The sequence below is a fragment of the Labrus mixtus genome, chromosome 15, assembly GCF_963584025.1.
Source record: "Labrus mixtus chromosome 15, fLabMix1.1, whole genome shotgun sequence".
Taxonomy (NCBI): domain Eukaryota; kingdom Metazoa; phylum Chordata; class Actinopteri; order Labriformes; family Labridae; genus Labrus; species Labrus mixtus.
This window is the reverse complement of record NC_083626.1, coordinates 18,523,104-18,539,604: the sequence shown is the minus strand read 5'-3', so window position 1 is coordinate 18,539,604 and position 16,501 is coordinate 18,523,104. Positions and strand designations below refer to the sequence as shown.

General features: G+C 39.2%; 3 protein-coding genes across 3 annotated transcripts; 1 reads left to right on the top strand and 2 right to left on the bottom strand.

The window, feature by feature from the left end:
• Positions 1 to 1,573: 1,573 nt before the first annotated feature.
• abtb1 (ankyrin repeat and BTB (POZ) domain containing 1) lies at positions 1,574 to 7,599 on the bottom strand. The gene is made up of 12 exons (XM_061057076.1): positions 7,336 to 7,599; positions 6,120 to 6,182; positions 5,973 to 6,028; positions 5,693 to 5,837; positions 5,370 to 5,529; positions 5,194 to 5,239; positions 4,381 to 4,497; positions 4,077 to 4,189; positions 3,890 to 3,988; positions 3,603 to 3,770; positions 2,695 to 2,895; positions 1,574 to 2,420 (listed from the first exon to the last, which is right to left on the bottom strand). Exons 1-12 carry the CDS (start codon positions 7,389 to 7,391, stop codon positions 2,214 to 2,216), a joined length of 1,431 nt encoding a protein of 476 aa, XP_060913059.1. The 5' UTR covers positions 7,392 to 7,599; the 3' UTR covers positions 1,574 to 2,213.
• A 548-nt stretch (positions 7,600 to 8,147) lies between these two features.
• On the bottom strand, positions 8,148 to 12,090 carry LOC132989428 (deoxyribonuclease-1-like). The gene is made up of 10 exons (XM_061057071.1): positions 10,824 to 12,090; positions 10,658 to 10,740; positions 10,313 to 10,401; positions 10,141 to 10,227; positions 9,942 to 10,054; positions 9,519 to 9,631; positions 9,167 to 9,324; positions 8,938 to 9,034; positions 8,700 to 8,823; positions 8,148 to 8,284 (listed from the first exon to the last, which is right to left on the bottom strand). The coding sequence occupies exons 2-10, from the start codon at positions 10,736 to 10,738 to the stop codon at positions 8,163 to 8,165; spliced, it is 984 nt and encodes a 327-aa protein (XP_060913054.1). The 5' UTR covers positions 10,739 to 10,740; positions 10,824 to 12,090; the 3' UTR covers positions 8,148 to 8,162.
• On the top strand, positions 12,085 to 15,738 carry LOC132989426 (intermediate filament protein ON3-like). Its single transcript, XM_061057069.1, has 9 exons — positions 12,085 to 12,419; positions 12,545 to 12,753; positions 12,870 to 12,930; positions 13,240 to 13,335; positions 13,528 to 13,692; positions 13,891 to 14,016; positions 14,406 to 14,626; positions 15,265 to 15,311; positions 15,436 to 15,738. Exons 1-9 carry the CDS (start codon positions 12,156 to 12,158, stop codon positions 15,516 to 15,518), a joined length of 1,272 nt encoding a protein of 423 aa, XP_060913052.1. The 5' UTR covers positions 12,085 to 12,155; the 3' UTR covers positions 15,519 to 15,738.
• Positions 15,739 to 16,501: the final 763 nt, after the last annotated feature.

The following is a 16,501-nucleotide window of genomic DNA, read 5'->3' as shown; positions in this document are numbered from 1 at the left end:
CTCCATGGAAATTGAATGAAGTAATGAGAAAAATGAGTCCCTCCTGTACAGGGCATAAATGTCAATTTGCTCTGGTTTGATGTCATTCTTAAATTCAATGAACTGGACATTCCCACCCAAGACTAAACAGAACCATGTTCCTTAGCAACAACCACCCAAAATTTGTAAAGGACCGCTGGGGTAATAACTAATTGTGCTGTTTATTCTTGTCTTTATCAACATGTCGCAGTCAGGGTGCCGGGCTCAAAGCCAAAGGTTTTGTCTAAAGAAGAATAGTGTTTCAGTTGAACTGAACTTTACCATAACAGCAGCTTTGCTCCACAGTGTTGGGAATTGAGCTTACCCTCTGTTCTGTACCTCAGGGGAACATTTTGGTGACATGCAGCTTTTCTTTGACCCTTTAAGAGTGATGGAGCCCACAGGGACCCCAGTTATAAACACATTCAAACCACTGCTAACATGAAACAGTTCCTCACCCTGTATTCCCCTTCCACGACACTCTTAGTGATGTTTTCGGAGATGTGAATGAAGAACTTCTCCTTCACATAGCATGAAGAAGTGTACATTTGTTTGAAGACCCACAAATGCTGTTTCAACTCATCGCCGCCGCCACAGTGACAATAAGCTTAGAAATGGCGCCATCTTCAGGTGCTTTCCGCTGCTCTTAAGATATAAATTCATGGTTTACATTTATTCCTCACCTCATTCACTCGGCTGCATCTGTATGTGTAGTCTGTTGTTTAAAAACATAACTTAAGGAAAACATGGTGAAGTACAGCAATGCTAGCAGCTATGTTCGACTATCTAGGCCAGGGACGGGCAACTTTGGTCACGGCAAGGGCCACATTCAATTAATTCTCCCTGCCAAAGGACCAAATTGTAGTATACAAAAACGATCAATTATGAATCAATTATTTAAAAAAATCAATTATGTCTCAAATTTAACTCAACATATGCCAGTGATCAAATATTATTATGGACGTATTTCTGGTTTTCATGATTTCATGGCAGATTTTGTCACATTTTCTTCATGTTTCCAATTCATTGATGTGTAAAAATTAACCCGAGGGACACATTGAGGGTTGATGGGGGCCGCCAGTTGCCCACCCCTGATCTAGGCAGAGCTGCGCTTTGAGCTACATGCTAAGAATATACTAACAAGGTGACGTCAGGAATACGGTAAGCATAACTGTCTGATAATTTAAAATACATGTACAGACAGTATATTCACAGTCTATGGTAAAGCCGTATAATAAAGGGGTTTTAATAACTTAGAGGACAGTAATTCTATGTAGCCATTAATTTCTAAATGTGTCAGCAACTGCAGCTGCAGCATATTCTGTTAACACAAGTGGATACTGAATAATAGTGAAATAAATTCTACTTTCACATACTCTTTCAAAAGTCTCTATGTTTGCTTTATATTTTGTATGTGCTAGCAAGATTAAATGAACAGGGAGTTCATTAAAATAGTGAATTATAAAACATTCAGCTAAACCATTTTGTTCATCTACCAGTATTTTATAATGCCAGGGAGACTACAAAATCAATATCAGGATTTTGAAAAAAAAACAACAACTTTATTTTCCTTGTTTTGAAAGAATAGGATATTTCATGCAAACTGTTTTTTTTAAGTGCTTTATTTTCTTGCGCACACACTGGGTACAGGGCTCCAGGAAATGTAGGATTATATTAGTGGTTGGGTGGAGGAATGTTACATCTCAAACATTGAAATACATTTCCGCTTTCATGTCATAAATGTATACTTATGTCAATCAATTATGTTCTTGTCATGTACTTGGTGGCTTTTTAAGCATCACATAAAATGACACCGACTTCAGTGTGAGTGCTAGTCCTCAACTTGGTTCAGGTACAATTTAAAAGAACTAAATAGACAGTTAAACAATAACAATAAAACAATGCTTAAAACAAATTCATGCATGTGCAACTCTAAGATATTCTGTCAAAAATCATACAATAATTTGCTCAAAATGAATATTTCGTCTCACATTATGTTTCATCCAGAAACATTTTTAACAGCCAACTAACATAGTTTTTCTTCATATGCCTCATCTGAACATAAAATAAAAATATATATTCTTTCCAAATAAATTGCACAAAAGAAAGAAAGAAAGAAAACAATTAAACCTACAAACATACAGAAGCATACGTTATCTCTCACTCCCGTTATATCGTCACAACCTGCCGACCCTTCAGCAGTCTATATTAATGCTGCAGAGCAGCTCCTCCAAGGCATCCAGTTTCTGATTGGCCTCCTCGATTGCGCTGTACGTCTGCACGTTGCTGGCGATGTGATAGCGGATCTCGTCTACCAAGGGGACAGAGTCTGTCTCATGTCGCTCCTCCAGTGACGCAGCATCCTCTTTAACGACCTCGGCAAACTCGGGCTGCTCCACCAGCTGTGACATATAGACAGGTATATGTATGTGTGTGAATTTACCGGTAAGTGTAGCTGGGGCAACAGTGAGTTCACAGGTTAATAAAACTACTGACGCAGATACTAGATGCAGCAAAAATAAGTAATATGTTACCAATATCAATAATTGTTTATATGCAGAAATGAAAGCATCAATTTGAAATGTGTACAATTTAGCCCCAAGCTGTTCTAACCCATATTTGCCAGGACCAACAAACGGGCTCCAGTGTAAACAAAGAGGCACAGACGTCACCTACCCGATCAATGATCTTAGCCATAAACTCTGTGCATTGATCCTCCAGCCGAGAGAGACGGAAAAGCTTCGCCATCTTCCACATGTACAAAACGTTGTCCTCACATATAGTCTTAGCAAGAGTCTTCCCACAAAGACGCTTCAGCCCGGGCAGCAGATACATGTCGGCCACGCACAGCACGTCAAACACATTCTCTGCTGTCAGCTGTAATGGAAAGAACTCCAGTCACTGTCTGATTATAATCATTAATAGTCAAGTAACATTACCTTTGTTATTCAGGAGCTTTACATTTGCGTTTGTCAGATATAATTATCGACTGTCTGTCTCTTCCTCCCTGGTTGTAGTACATCCGTTTGTTTGTTTACAATCTTGAGTTGAATTTCAAACATCCTAAAAATGTGGCCACTTAATATGTAGCTTCCATATTTGCGTGTCACACCCTTGGGTGGGTTTAGGACTGCAATGTTACTGTTGGCTTGTAAAACCAAAAGAGTGAATGGAAAAATATTATACATATCTATGAGCTTACTGATGAACTTCCAAATGCAAGAATACTGCTTCATGTTCATCAATCAAGCCACAGCAACAAAATAAAAGAGGGAATGATTATATAGATGCTTAATATGTAAAAGTGTTATTGTTAATATTTGGGTGGAATAAAACATAAAAAGTGCTTAGAAAAGTGAGAAATATTCTAAAATAGTGTTTGCAGTTGTTTTATAGAAAAAAAGTTAAAGAGCAAATAAAAATGTGAACTCCTGTTCCTACATTTTTTTTTCTCAAAAACCAGTTTGTCTGCCATTAATTAGTTTGTAAAGATTTTTTTTTAACAGCTGGTAGACTAACAAGTAACTCTTATTTTAGTTTCAACAGATCCATAAACAACATTAACCCAGAGGCTGTGCACTCACCTCTGTGTCATCCCTGTAGATGTAGTACATGACATGGATAAATATTTCATGGGAAATGTTGTGTAAAGTAATCACTAGCGTGCTGGGCTGAGACTGCAGCTGCTCGCCCTCGCTGAAGTGGTCTTCCAGCAAGGCTTTAAAGTAATCGCTACGTCCACAGAAAAACGCCTTCAGACACACACACAAAAAATATCAAAATGAATAAAAATGGACATTTTCATTTGAGTGAGAGGATTGGTGCAGCGCTCTGTGATGTGATCAAGGAATGTTTTGTGGCTCGTTTGTACCTTATGACAGAGGAAATTAAAACTCTCGACTCTGAAGCAGATGTCGGGATACGTTGGGAAGTGGTCGACTCTGTTAAAGGGAAGTTCACCAAATCCAACCTGTGGAGAATCAACAGAAAGAGTGGAATTAAAAATAGACTAATTCACTCTAAACCGGACGCGGTTAAACGTTTCACAATGCCCTTACCCGCAGTTCAGTGGGAACTGCACAGTCTGCTAACTGAGCCATCTCCTCCTGCAGCTGGCAGCTTTGAGGGTCCAGACTGAGAACCTTCACACAGACTCCTGGTTTGTTGGACACTTCAGAGTGAAGACAAAAAAGAAAATAGACACAAAATGGACAATTTTTATGATAAAAGTGGAACATACTTCACCCAAGCGACCTAAAATATGTGGATGCACTCAAGTTAAAATGTGTTTATGTGACTATTTGAAAAGTTGTGTTTGACTCTTCTAAACAGTGTGAACAAGAACTCAGAGAACTGACTTACCAAATTCATACACCTTTTTGCATTTATTTTCAAGCTCCTCTATGAGGTCGGTCATTTTGCACTGTTTAGCAAGTCGTCTGGAGTCCTCCACAAGGCTGATGTCAATATCCATACGTCCTGTAACAATAAGAATAACTAAGAATGAGAAATGGGAATCTTACACATACAGTGTTTGATTTATTTGTTTTTATGATTTCTTCTTCTTGTCTGCTTTATGTGCTCCTTTTATTCTATTGATTTGAAGAACTTTGTAACACAAGATTAGAAAGGTGCTCTATAAATGAAGTTTGTTATTATACTATTATTACAGCTTCAAATGTTATTTTCACTTGTGTTAACTAGTGATGTTAAGGTACAGTGGTTTGTATACAATGGAAATAACACTTGCTGCAGTTCTATATTTAACTTATTGGTGCTTAAGCAATACTTTCCTTTGTTTCATAATAACTCCCTCTGTTCATACTAGATGCGCTAGAAAAGCTCCCTTCTCTCAGGCTCCCATGACATTAAAAAGGAGGGGGGGGGGGGGGGGGGGGGGGTCACATTTTTGAACTAGAACTACTGGAAGATTCCCACCTCATTAATTTAACTCAGAAGGCCAACGAAGCAAATTAACTTCAGGTCATCTTAAAATGAAGTTTTGCACATAAAGGGAGGATACATTATTTTTTTAAGGGTCTCCAATAAATCCATGATGTTATCTTTGTTACTGGTACCTTACAGAACGATAATAAAAACATCATTTACCAGAAGAATCTTGTAACTGTGCCAAGTGTTGAAGCTTAAATGTATTTGAAGTTCTAATACACTTACCTGTATAGATATATTGCAAGATGGCTCTAAAGGCTGCAGGGTTAATCTGAAAGTCAAAATCGCTTTTATCAGCACAGATATAAAGTGAGAACGTATGTCTGAAATGTTGTATACAAGAAACTACCTCAACACAAAGCAACAGCACAGACTTAATCTTTTAGAATATATCAATTTACCAAAGGGTGTTTGAGGGTGATCAAGGTCTTCCCTTTCCATTTAGTCTCGAACATATCAGTGAAGTACTCGGAGCGTGCACTCAGGACACATCTGTGGGCCGTAAATATCTGTCCGTGTACCAGGAACTTGACATCACTTTGTGGACCCTGCTCCAGTAACCTAAAGCAAAAACACATTAATGTTCAGAGAACATGATGTCTACAGGTTTGCATCCAAACTGCAAGCTGTACTGTTGTACTCCATTCCTCTCATTTCCTCATTCTTCTCATTGTAAATTGATGTAACAGCCGAGGAAAAAAAGCCAACAGGCATCGATCCTTACATGTGCAGAAAGTAGTTGAAATCTCCCCTCTGCATGGCGCGGACACTGACACACTTATAGTCCTTGATCAAACGTCGAACAGAGTCATTCAGAGAGCCGTACATACATCGCTCGCCATCAAACGTGTTGGCTTCAAACTTGGCACCTTGATGAAGAAATACAAATCATCGAGACTAGGGTTATACTACAGAACATTTCAGAGCAGTTGGAGCAGCTGGTATGCTTAACTCTGTTGAAAAAAGAAAGTAGCAATATCACTATATTTGAATTGCAGTCTTACCACTAGCCAACAGGTACTGGACCAGCTGCTCATGGCCACAGAGACAGGCATAATACCTAAAAAAGGGGCATAAACATTTTAGGGTATTTCAGATTATGATGCTGTGTTAGCCTGAAAGTTAAGACTGCTTGACTGAATTGTACTTACAAAGGAGTGCTGTCCCATTTATCTCTTACATTGAGGTCCACGTCCCTCTGTTCCACAAGGTATCTTAAAAAGACAATAAAAACAGATAAGCGGTCGTAGTAATTTTCTGAAAAGGCCCTAACAAAACGATGGGTGCTTCAAAAGAAATTCTCACACAGCTGCAGAAATTACACAACCTATATGGAATACTGGGAATACAACTACCATTTCATTTAAGGTTGTTTTTAATCCTATGCCAATCCCTGCTTTGATTATCACCATGGAAACATAGTAACGCTAGTAATGTGCACAGTGTCACATAATGTTGAAAGTGCTTGTGCAGTATTACATGTTATACGCTTACACCGTCAGCAGCGCACGTAAGGGTTCTCGCGAGAGTATACAGATAGACGCACTTGTATGTGATGTTGGCTGGCTACCGTGGATGTGTAATAAATACAGCTCCGGCTAAAAGTGCATGACGCCTCTAGTGCAATCTTTTACACACAGACTAGGTTTCTCAAACCAGATGTTGTTCAGACTTGTCAGCAAGACATCGCTGCCTGTGGCTGTGAGCAGATGCCATGTTTTCCCCCATTAACTGGTTTACAGTAGTCTTGTATTAGTATAGTGGTTTGTATTTACTGAAAAAAAAAAGTATATTATTATTATAGTATAATATGTATATTGTGAAAATATTTGTATATTATGAAAAATAATGAATAGCTGCATACAATGACTTTGTGGATTTGGGTTTAAATATTACTTAGAAAACTGTAAACATACTAATGTTGTGCACAGAGTATGTTTCTATCTCTAAATGAGGACTAATTAAATTGTATTTTATATATTTTAACTCGATCTGACACATCTCTGTTATGTACTGTGTTTTTAAAAGACTTACCTGTGTACCGCTGCGACCATGTTGAATATCGATCTAATATTTACATCGGTCTAAATCATGTTGTGTCTGTCTGACATTGAATGTTTGCAGGATGGCAACTATCTTATCCTACGTCGCAGCTGACCTACAAACCTTAATGTCAGCTAAAGTTACTGCCTGGGCCATCAAAGCTATAGTTAGCAACACCATCGGTGTTTACCTCAAAACACACTGCAGTTAGCTTTTGAGAAAAACGAATTATTCCATTTATTTGACAGTAAATAATTGCACCATGTACTTGTACACTGGGGAAAAAATATAACACTGAGAGAGAGAAAATACCAGAGGAGTTACCTGACTCTGCAAATGTCGCCCTTTCTGCAACTAATAAACAAATCAAGCACGTCCATGATCTCCGCGGTGTTTTCGGTCCTCTGTAATGCATTTAGACGGCCTGTCGGGCGGACAGGTGAGGGATGAGTAGGCTGAGGTTTAGAGTTAAAGCTTAATAACGTTTAAAGTTTAATAACGACGGGAAATTGGCTGCTGACACACCTTCTTGGGGTTGTTTACAAGCTGGTTGACTGCTCTGTGTTTTGATGGAAGAAGTCCTGTTATCACGTGACATGTGTCTACTTCGATTGTGGTCGGAAAAAACGGTACACTCAATTCCCAACAGCGGGGTAGCTGTTTATATCCTCTACTATAAAGGCCATAGACCACGGTTCCGCTGTCTCACACTGACAAGAAATATCTGTTTAAACAATGTTTTACTAATTTTACGCTTTATATTTTCTTCCTAACTTAAATAGCCAGCCGCTGGAGTAAACGTCAGCGAAGTGCTGAAAGTCGGAGCTGAGGCTGCTCACTGAATGCAGCATATGTTCAGTTCATGGCTTCGGGACATAGACCGTAAATAAGATGGTTTATCCCTGAGCTAAAAGACACACTCTATCATTTCAACCCATAGCCCGACAAACCGGTATACTTACCAACAACTAAAGACAACTCAATCCAGTAGGCTTATTTAATTTATAACCTGTTGACCTAATACAACCGAGTACATGTTTTTAAAGCAGTAGGCCTATTTATTCCAGTTTCTGTATAAATTGTAAATACAAAATATGATAACAAAAAATAAAAAGAATAAAGCGAAAGCACAAGTGTTTGAGGTCTTCTATTTATTGTTTCAGATGAAGTACTGCAACCCGATGTTTTAATAAGAAGATCTGAAGTTCAAGTTTTTCTCGCTCCATCAGGAGGTTTTCCTTCTGCAGTTTCAACACATCAGACTGCAAACCATCTGTGAGGAAAAAATATACATGAAGGCTATTATTCTTTTTATTATTATTCTTTTGAAACAATTATAATGTTACAGTCACTGGAAAGAATCCTCTACTAACATGTGTTTAATTATGATTCATCTGCTATGGGAAAAACCCCTTACCATGAAGCATGAACAATACAGATGTCTGGCATGTGAAACATGTTTTCTCTAATAATTAGCAGTACAAATGAAACCTTTATTATCAGCTGTGAATTTGTAAAAGAAAGAAGAAAACACTCCCAAATACCAAGCATTTCTCCTGTTTGTGACCCTGTCATTCAAAGAGGCCGTACTGTGCTGTGAAATTCAAAGGTTCTAAACATCAAGCACAAGTAAGTCTGCTGTATACTCCTTCAGACAAGAGAGAGTAAATTATAGTTTTCCTCTTTACCTGTGACAGCTCTGTTCACTGATGCCCGCTGGGTGTCACATATTTGCTGGCTCTTTGTCACCCAGAAAAGAGGAGTGCTGCATAATTCTACCTCAACGGGGTAGTGGTCGCTCACTCTCAGGGCCTGTGTGATTTTGCATTGCATAAACTGAATGTGGAACTTTTCCACAAAAACAGGAGCAGCTATACATGTGGGAAAATGCAAATACTGTGTTGGTTTCTATGAGGGACACCTTACCATTTCTTCAGTCATCGCAAACTCTTTGTGGAAATTAAACGGTTTGGCTGAGTTTGGCACAATGGCGGCAAGCATATCTTCTCCATACACGACAATCCTTTTGAGAGAAATATACTAGATTATTCAATCTTTTTGTTTTTAAAAGATTGTACGGGGCTAATTCTTAATACTCCTGCAAGAAATGGTTATTTTGGAACTGAATGTATGGAGGTAATTAAAGTGCACTTGCCGGTCGTAGCTGTGCTCGTTTGATGTGTTTGCAGTCGTGTCCACGTCATCACCAATCAGCCAATGGAAATTCTTATCGCTGCGAATACGGATGTCTTTCATTTCTTTGGAGGTGATATATGCTCCATCAGCATTGAAGTCCCCCAGGATCATTATGTTCTAGAGGAATTCAGAGATGGTTATTTAAGCAGTACAGTCGATGCTCACATCAGTTCAGAGAAATCAGAGAAATCCCTTTAAATGTAGACACGGTACATCATTATTTATAGATCATTTATGAGCCATATAGAATGAAATAAAAGTATGCAGGTGTGGTGATGAATCTTAAAGCTTTTAAAGGACTATTCACTCACATCAGTTTTCCACTTGGCTTTGACCTCGAGGAAGACCTCGTACAGCTCGTCAAGCTCTTTCTCCGAGTCCCACGCCCTGGTGTGCACCGGAATCAGCACTATGTTCTTCAACACTGCAACCAAAACAGTCCTATAAACTCCAAATCTGTCCTCTGATAACATGCCCCATCAGGGTGAATTTAAAAAAAGGTGTAGATACCCAAAGCAGACACACAGACCGACTTAACTTGATAAACCTGCTATGTGCTCCTCTGTGTCACCTGTCACCCTAAGTCAGATTCATTCAGCTTAAGAAAAACAACCAGGCACATACAAAGACATGACTCAGAAATACCACAGTCTTCTCATTATGTCATCATAACGTCTACAGCAACTGAAAATCAGCATCATATTAGTACCCATAAACTTCCTGTGAGAGACAACCTGTGTTTCGGGGTTTGAAGTGGAGAATATACGGCTCCCTTGCAAAAGCATCCATGTCATCCTCCTGATTGTCTTCGTACTGATAGCAGTCGATCAGATCAACAACATCATCCCTTACAGTGGAAAAGAATGCTTTTAACTGAAGCTGTTTATGATTGAAACAAAGGGGACAATGTCTGGCGATAAGATTCAATCTCACCTGTACAGAAACATAAACTGTTCCTTGTATCTGTTCCGGCCCAGGCGGGTGCTGAGCTGCAGAGCGTAGTGATGTCTGGTGTTGACTCTGAGACAGCACAAGATCAGCACAAGTAAGCATAAATAACAATAGGCCAAGACAATCCCAGCTAGACATAAGAACATAAACGTACCTGTTCAGCTCTTTTAAGAAGAGTTTCACAGAATCTCCGCTCACATCCACAACCTCCAGAATCAGTATGATGTCATACTGGGAGACAATCTACAGAGGATAAATCAGGGAAGGAAGGACGTTTTTTTGTATTTTCATTCTTCACAATTTTTTGTTTGATGTTTCCTCTTGGCTGATTCCCAAAATCACATTGGTGATAAGACCCATGTGTTACCAAAACACAAAATTGAAGAACAACAGATCTTTTTTGTTTACCGTTTTTGCTGAAACCGACCCCCTGATGCCTCTCCATTAGCGTAACAATACGGTAGGCTACATAACAATACCAAAATGAGACGTTCTTTACCTTAATCAGAGCTGAAAGGACATCTGGATCAGCGACTTTCGTCAATCCAAACCTCTGAACGTTGAAAGAGGCGATCTTCATATCTGACAAGAGAGGAGCCAATGGAAAAATTACAACTAATCCATTTTCCTTTAATATACACATACGCACAAAGTCTTGGCTTTACCTTCTATAAAGGTCCTACTCCTAACAAACGCTGAGAATAAAGCTACAACAGGTTGAACAGCAGATTCATTTTAAAAGTTGTTTTTTTAAGCCGATGATTGCATAATTGGTGTGAAAGGGAGGAGAGCAAACACTGTGTGGTAACAGGAGGACAGCCCAGATTTTTGTTTACGACCAGCTGTCACTTTAAATGATAAATGACGCTGCATGTATGGAAGAAACAATCCCAACATTCTGACTTAATCTTTTTTTTTTGACATGACTATGCCTTTTAAAGGATGAAACCCAATACATTTGTAAAAACACATTTGAAGACGGTGATAGTTTTCTTTTCATCATGTCAAAGCTCATTGACATGATGCTCCCAAAACAATTACATGTCTCACATTTTGTACACCTTTGGGTGCATTTTCTGGATAATCTACAATCTACACCGTATTATTATTGCCTTTGTTGCCTTATTTTATAGTTCACTCAATTAACATTTTTTTCTGTCAATTATTTCCCCATGAATCAATCTGCGACGTGAGTTTCATCAATAAAACGTCAGAGGCTCATCATGAAATATGTCGATCAGTTTTCACCAAAGCCCAAATAATGTCTTTTTATCATTTCTAAACATTGTTTTGACCAAACCTCAAAGATATTTAATCTACTGTCATTCAAAAGGACAGAAAACACACATATATAGCATTTAACATGCTGGAATAACTTGTCTCATCAAAAGTCCTTATATGGATAAAGTCATTAATCAAAAAAGTAAACTTAAGGAAATTTGGAAAATCTTCGATAACAAGCTCCACCTACTTTTCATAAATTGTGTGAGATCTTGCTGTTTTAATTCACACTTATTTGTCTTTCACCACCTTTTGTTGTCTGCTCTTTTACTGCTCATTACTTTGAACCAATCTAACTCGGACATGGATCCAATTAGTGTATCTATCTGGATTCCAGTCATGCTCTGATTACAGATTTTGTCTCTTGATGCTTCCTTGTATCAATCACTAACTTTTCTTTCCTTAATCAGACAGTGTTGTCTTTGATGAAACACCTGTTGGGCATTGCTCAAATACCTGAAACTGCGAAACATGGCAACTTTCTTGCTCAACAACAGAAAAAATGCAACTTTCACAGTGGAGGTAGGTGGGAGAACAGGAGGCATGTGTCTGACTGGTTAATCCACATTGAAAAGCCACATATCTCCACTATCATGCCACACCCAGAGGCCTATAAAGAAGCAACCAAAAGATAAGAGATGCACATTTGAGCTCAAACACGGCTTGAGCTCCTGTCCATCCTCTCCAGAAATAAATATCCACATATCATCACTGCCATGAGTCTGAGGAGCAAACGCAGCACCCGCCCAGGACTACACATGTCCTCAGGGGGCTTCAGTAGCAAGTCCATGGGATCCAACTCCTTCTCCAAGATCAGCAATGGACCACATCAGGCAGCCCTGATTACAGCCGTGACCATCAACAAGAGCTTGTTGAACCCGCTGATAATAGACATTGACCCCAATGTCCATGCTGTCCGCAACCAGGAGAAAGAGCAGATCAAGAGTCTCAACAACCGCTTTGTTTCATTCATTGATAAGGTAAGAGTAAATCCCCTGTCTTTTGCATTTAAATCCACTTAAGATACTTTATTTTAGGCCAAATATATACATAAAAGATGTTAGGATCTGTTTGATTTTGTTGGTGCCTCCTCCTTGTGCAACAGGTGAGACACCTAGAACAGCAGAACAAAATGTTAGAAACCAAGTGGGAGCTGCTGCAGGGACAGACTGAAGCCTCCTCTAATGTGGAGCCCATGCTGAAGTCCTACATCAGCAATCTGCAGAGACAGCTGGAGTTCCTCAACAATGACAGACAAAGACTGGACATGGAGAACAGTGTCATGCACAAAAATGTGGACGACTACAGGACCAAGTAAGAGAATCCCCTTGAGCAAAATAGGGAACTAGAGCAAAGATGCTTACTGATAAGACTTAGTAGGACTAGGATAGGATAGGATAGGACTAATGTGATATTTTGCACTGTTTCAGGTATGAGCATGAGATCAACCAGAAGAATGATGGAGAGAATGAGTTTGTCATGCTAAAAAAGGTGCAGTATAACATGATAACTACGATAGACACTTTTTTCCTGAGTGTCTATAAAACTGACTGATATAACTTTTTTATGCAGATTAGGATCTGAACTATTTGTTTTGTATTCCATTTCATTCATGTTTTTTAAAGTCATTCTACTGAGATGTTTGGTATCATCTGAAAGCTACAAATCGAACAATAATACAATCTCAGCTGCACATTTTTAAGTTATTGATTAAAAAAATGAATCTGTGTCTATTAAATAAAAATGTAATAAACCCAGGAAATGTATTTCTTACTGTTCTTGTGCTTTTTTTGATTTCAGGATGTGGACACAGGCTACATGTCCAAGATAGATCTAGAAGACAAGGTGTCCTTGATCAGTGATGAGTTTAAATTCCTCCAGGCTCTGTATTACGCGGTACATAACCACTTGCTGAAAACCTTCACAGAATTTCTTAAAACTCATGTCAAAGAAACATTATGTATGGATTTGTCTTCTTACTGTTGCTGTGTGTGTGTGTGTGTGTGTGTGTGTGTGTGTGTGTGTGTGTGTGTGTGTGTGTGTGTGTGTGTGTGTGTGTGTGTGTGTGTGTGTTGTTGAATGAAAAAGGAGCTGCATGAGCTGCAGGACAGCCTGAAGGAGACCTCTGTGGTGGTGCAGATGGACAACTCCCGCGGCCTGGACATGGAACAGATCGTGGCTGATGTTAAGGCTCAGTATGCAGACATTGCCGCCCGCAGCCGCGAGGAAGCTGAAAGCTGGCACAAAAACAAGGTGATGGTCTTAAATTTTTCCCTGTTGTTGTTGAACAAGATAAGAATGAAACCAGAAAAATGAAAGGGGTCAACAGTTTAGAAGAGCTCATGAACCTACTTAAATACCTTGAGTTTTTGAGTGAAACCACTCTTGTCAAACCTGTTCTTCACTTTTCTCACATGTTTCTTCCTCTGTTTTTTTTCCTAACTGCACCAGTTTGACCAGAAGAAAGCTGAGGCCGACCAGTATAGCAATGAGCTGCGTAGCTCCAAGGGGGAAATATCTGAGCTCAACAGAATGATCAGCCGCCTGCAGAACGAGATCCTAGCTGCAAAGGCACAGGTCAGTGGAAGGTTTGGATAATGGCTGATACAGTATGTGGCAAGTCAAAGTTTAATGGACTTGTCTGGGCTTGATATTTTCCAGATAATTGAGTTATCTTTGCTAATAGGTGCTACAATCTGTAAAATAAAAGGAATGCAAACAAACTTTAATAAAAAAAAGCAACATCTTTGGAGCTTAATGTTACTCTTCAAGCAGCACTTAACTGATTCAATCTAACTTTATGAAACAATTTCTGACAGTGTGCAAGTAATTTAACATTTTCTTACCTCAAGCATTTGTGACATACCTCAACGTCAATGAAACATCTGCAGTCCCATGTTTTAAGGTGATTGACAAGAACAGTGCTTTCTTCCTGCTTATATAATCCTGCCTCGCACTTTTTTCAGCGTGCTAACCTTGAAGACCAGGTAGCCGAGACAGAGCTTCGTGGTGAGGAGGCTGTGCAGGATGCCAAGGCTCGCATCAGGGACCTGGAGCTGGCTATGCAGAGGGCTAAGCAGGATATGGCTCGGCAACTCAGAGAGTACCAAGAGCTCATGAATGTCAAGCTGGCCCTGGACATAGAGATCTCCACCTACAGGAAGCTGCTGGAAGGAGAGGAAGAAAGGTGAGTTGTATTGAGAATCAGAGTAGTGACTATTTCTCTTGACATACCTCATTAAATGCAAGCTATTTGGAGCTTTACTTACCAAAAAAAGCTACACTGGAACCTTCCAGAAAATTATACCTCATCATTTGAACTTGAGGTTTTTAACCAATTCCACTCTTGTTTCTTGTCAAAAACCTGTTACCTGCACACCCAAAAATGCACTTTACCACCAAAAGTAGGGTTAGAGAGCAGGGATCAAATTTTAAAAAAAGCAATTTTTACAGCAGAAATTAACATGTCTACAGCCTGGTCCAAAAACTGAAATTGGTAACTAAATTTTGATAACTCTAGTTTGTCAAGAGGCTTAAAACCCGCGGGTGGGTGATGTCACTCAGGCTTCGTCCATCAATATTTCCATGCTAGGTTCAAAGGTATTGGCACTTGAGAGTTGTTGAGAACAGTTTTTGCAGGTTGTGTTTTTTCCGCTGAAAATGGTCACAATGGGGAAACAATCCAGACACAAATTTCGGACAGTGCCGACCTGGAAAACCTGGAAACAGATTTACATGTATTTATTTGTCGAGCTCTATTATTTAATATGTGTTTACTTTGTTAGTAAATCAGTTCTGTTCATTGTTTTCCTTTTCTCACTGCAGAATTGGACTGGACTCTATTCTCAGCATCCAAACAATGCCCTCAAAAGGTAACTACCGTATATTTAAACTAAAGACAAACCCATTATAATCACTGTCCTATATGTATTGTTGTAATAGCACCTATGTTTGTGTGCGTTTCTGTGATTTTTTTAACTGTCTTTTACCCAACAGCCGCCTCAGTTCACAACCAACTCCAGCGAAGGTCAAGCGCAATTCTCATCAAGACAACGGAGACGTCTGACAGAGTGTACTAAATAGTGAAGATAATACTAAAAACATAATTCAGTGCCGCAACCTGCTGGATAACTTTGGACATTTTATTCTGATGTTAACATCAGGCTGTAATTTACAATAAGTTACTTGCAGCACTTGCAGCCAAATCTGTTTGTCTATTGTGTAATTTCCTTCTCATTGTATTGAATTTCACACCATCTGCCTCTTTCTGTGTTAAAAATAAAGACATACTCAACTGCATTGTATTTTTCTTCTTGGGTTATATTCAAGTGTACAGTTGTATAATTTTTTATTTATTTAACCTTTATTTATCCAGGAAAGTCCCACTGAGATTAAAAACCTCTTCTTCAAGGGAGTCCTGGCCAAGAGGCAGCAAAAGTTACACAGTCACACTCACAACATACAGACAGCAATTAAAATTATAAAAAACAGTTACAAGTAAAGGAGGTCGTCTCAAGTGCTCTCAGCCTGGATTTAAAAGCATTCAAAGAAATCAGTTCAGTTATTTTCCAGTCTTTTTGCAGCATGTTCCATGTAGAAGGAGCAGAGTAGACGAAAGCCCTTTTTCCCAGCTATGTGCGGGCAAATGGAACAGACAGCAACAACTGATCATTTGAACGCAAACCGTGAGAATCAACAGTTCTCCGTGTGATTAGGTTACAGATGTAGGAGGGCAGTAGCCCAAGCATGGCCTTGTAAATAAAAGTGCACCAGTGTCCCAGCCTCCTGGTGGACAAAGAAGGCCATCCCACTCGAGAATACAGTTCACAATGATGGGTCAGGGCTCCACAGTTAGCAATAAACCTCAGAGAAGCATGGTAAACAGCGTCAATCTTACTTAGACATTTAGCTGAGGCATTCATATACATCAGGTCTCCATAATCTGAAATGGATAAAAAAGTTGCAGTGACAAGCCGCTTTTTCACCTCAAAAGAGAAACAAAATTTGTTTCGGAAGAAGAAACCCAATTTAAGTTTCAGTTTCTTCACAAGATTGTCAATAT

Excerpts from the sequence above, each read along its gene's own strand:
- LOC132989426 (XM_061057069.1), top strand. The coding sequence starts at position 12,156 with ATGAGTCTGAGGAGCAAACGCAGCACCCGCCCAGGACTACACATGTCC. Across the intron at positions 12,754-12,869 it reads GTGGACGACTACAGGACCAA|GTATGAGCATGAGATCAACC; the intron begins GTAAGAGAATCC and ends GCACTGTTTCAG. Across the intron at positions 14,017-14,405 it reads TCCTAGCTGCAAAGGCACAG|CGTGCTAACCTTGAAGACCA; the intron begins GTCAGTGGAAGG and ends CACTTTTTTCAG.
- LOC132989428 (XM_061057071.1), bottom strand. The coding sequence starts at position 10,738 with ATGAAGATCGCCTCTTTCAACGTTCAGAGGTTTGGATTGACGAAAGTC. Across the intron at positions 9,632-9,941 it reads CTTCAAACCCCGAAACACAG|TGTTGAAGAACATAGTGCTG; the intron begins GTTGTCTCTCAC and ends TTTTGGTTGCAG. Across the intron at positions 8,824-8,937 it reads TTGCGATGACTGAAGAAATG|GCCCTGAGAGTGAGCGACCA; the intron begins GTAAGGTGTCCC and ends AAAATCACACAG.
- abtb1 (XM_061057076.1), bottom strand. The coding sequence starts at position 7,391 with ATGGACGTGCTTGATTTGTTTATTAGTTGCAGAAAGGGCGACATTTGC. Across the intron at positions 6,029-6,119 it reads AAATGGGACAGCACTCCTTT|GTATTATGCCTGTCTCTGTG; the intron begins GTAAGTACAATT and ends CCCCTTTTTTAG. Across the intron at positions 2,896-3,602 it reads TCTACAGGGATGACACAGAG|CTGACAGCAGAGAATGTGTT; the intron begins GTGAGTGCACAG and ends TTTCCATTACAG.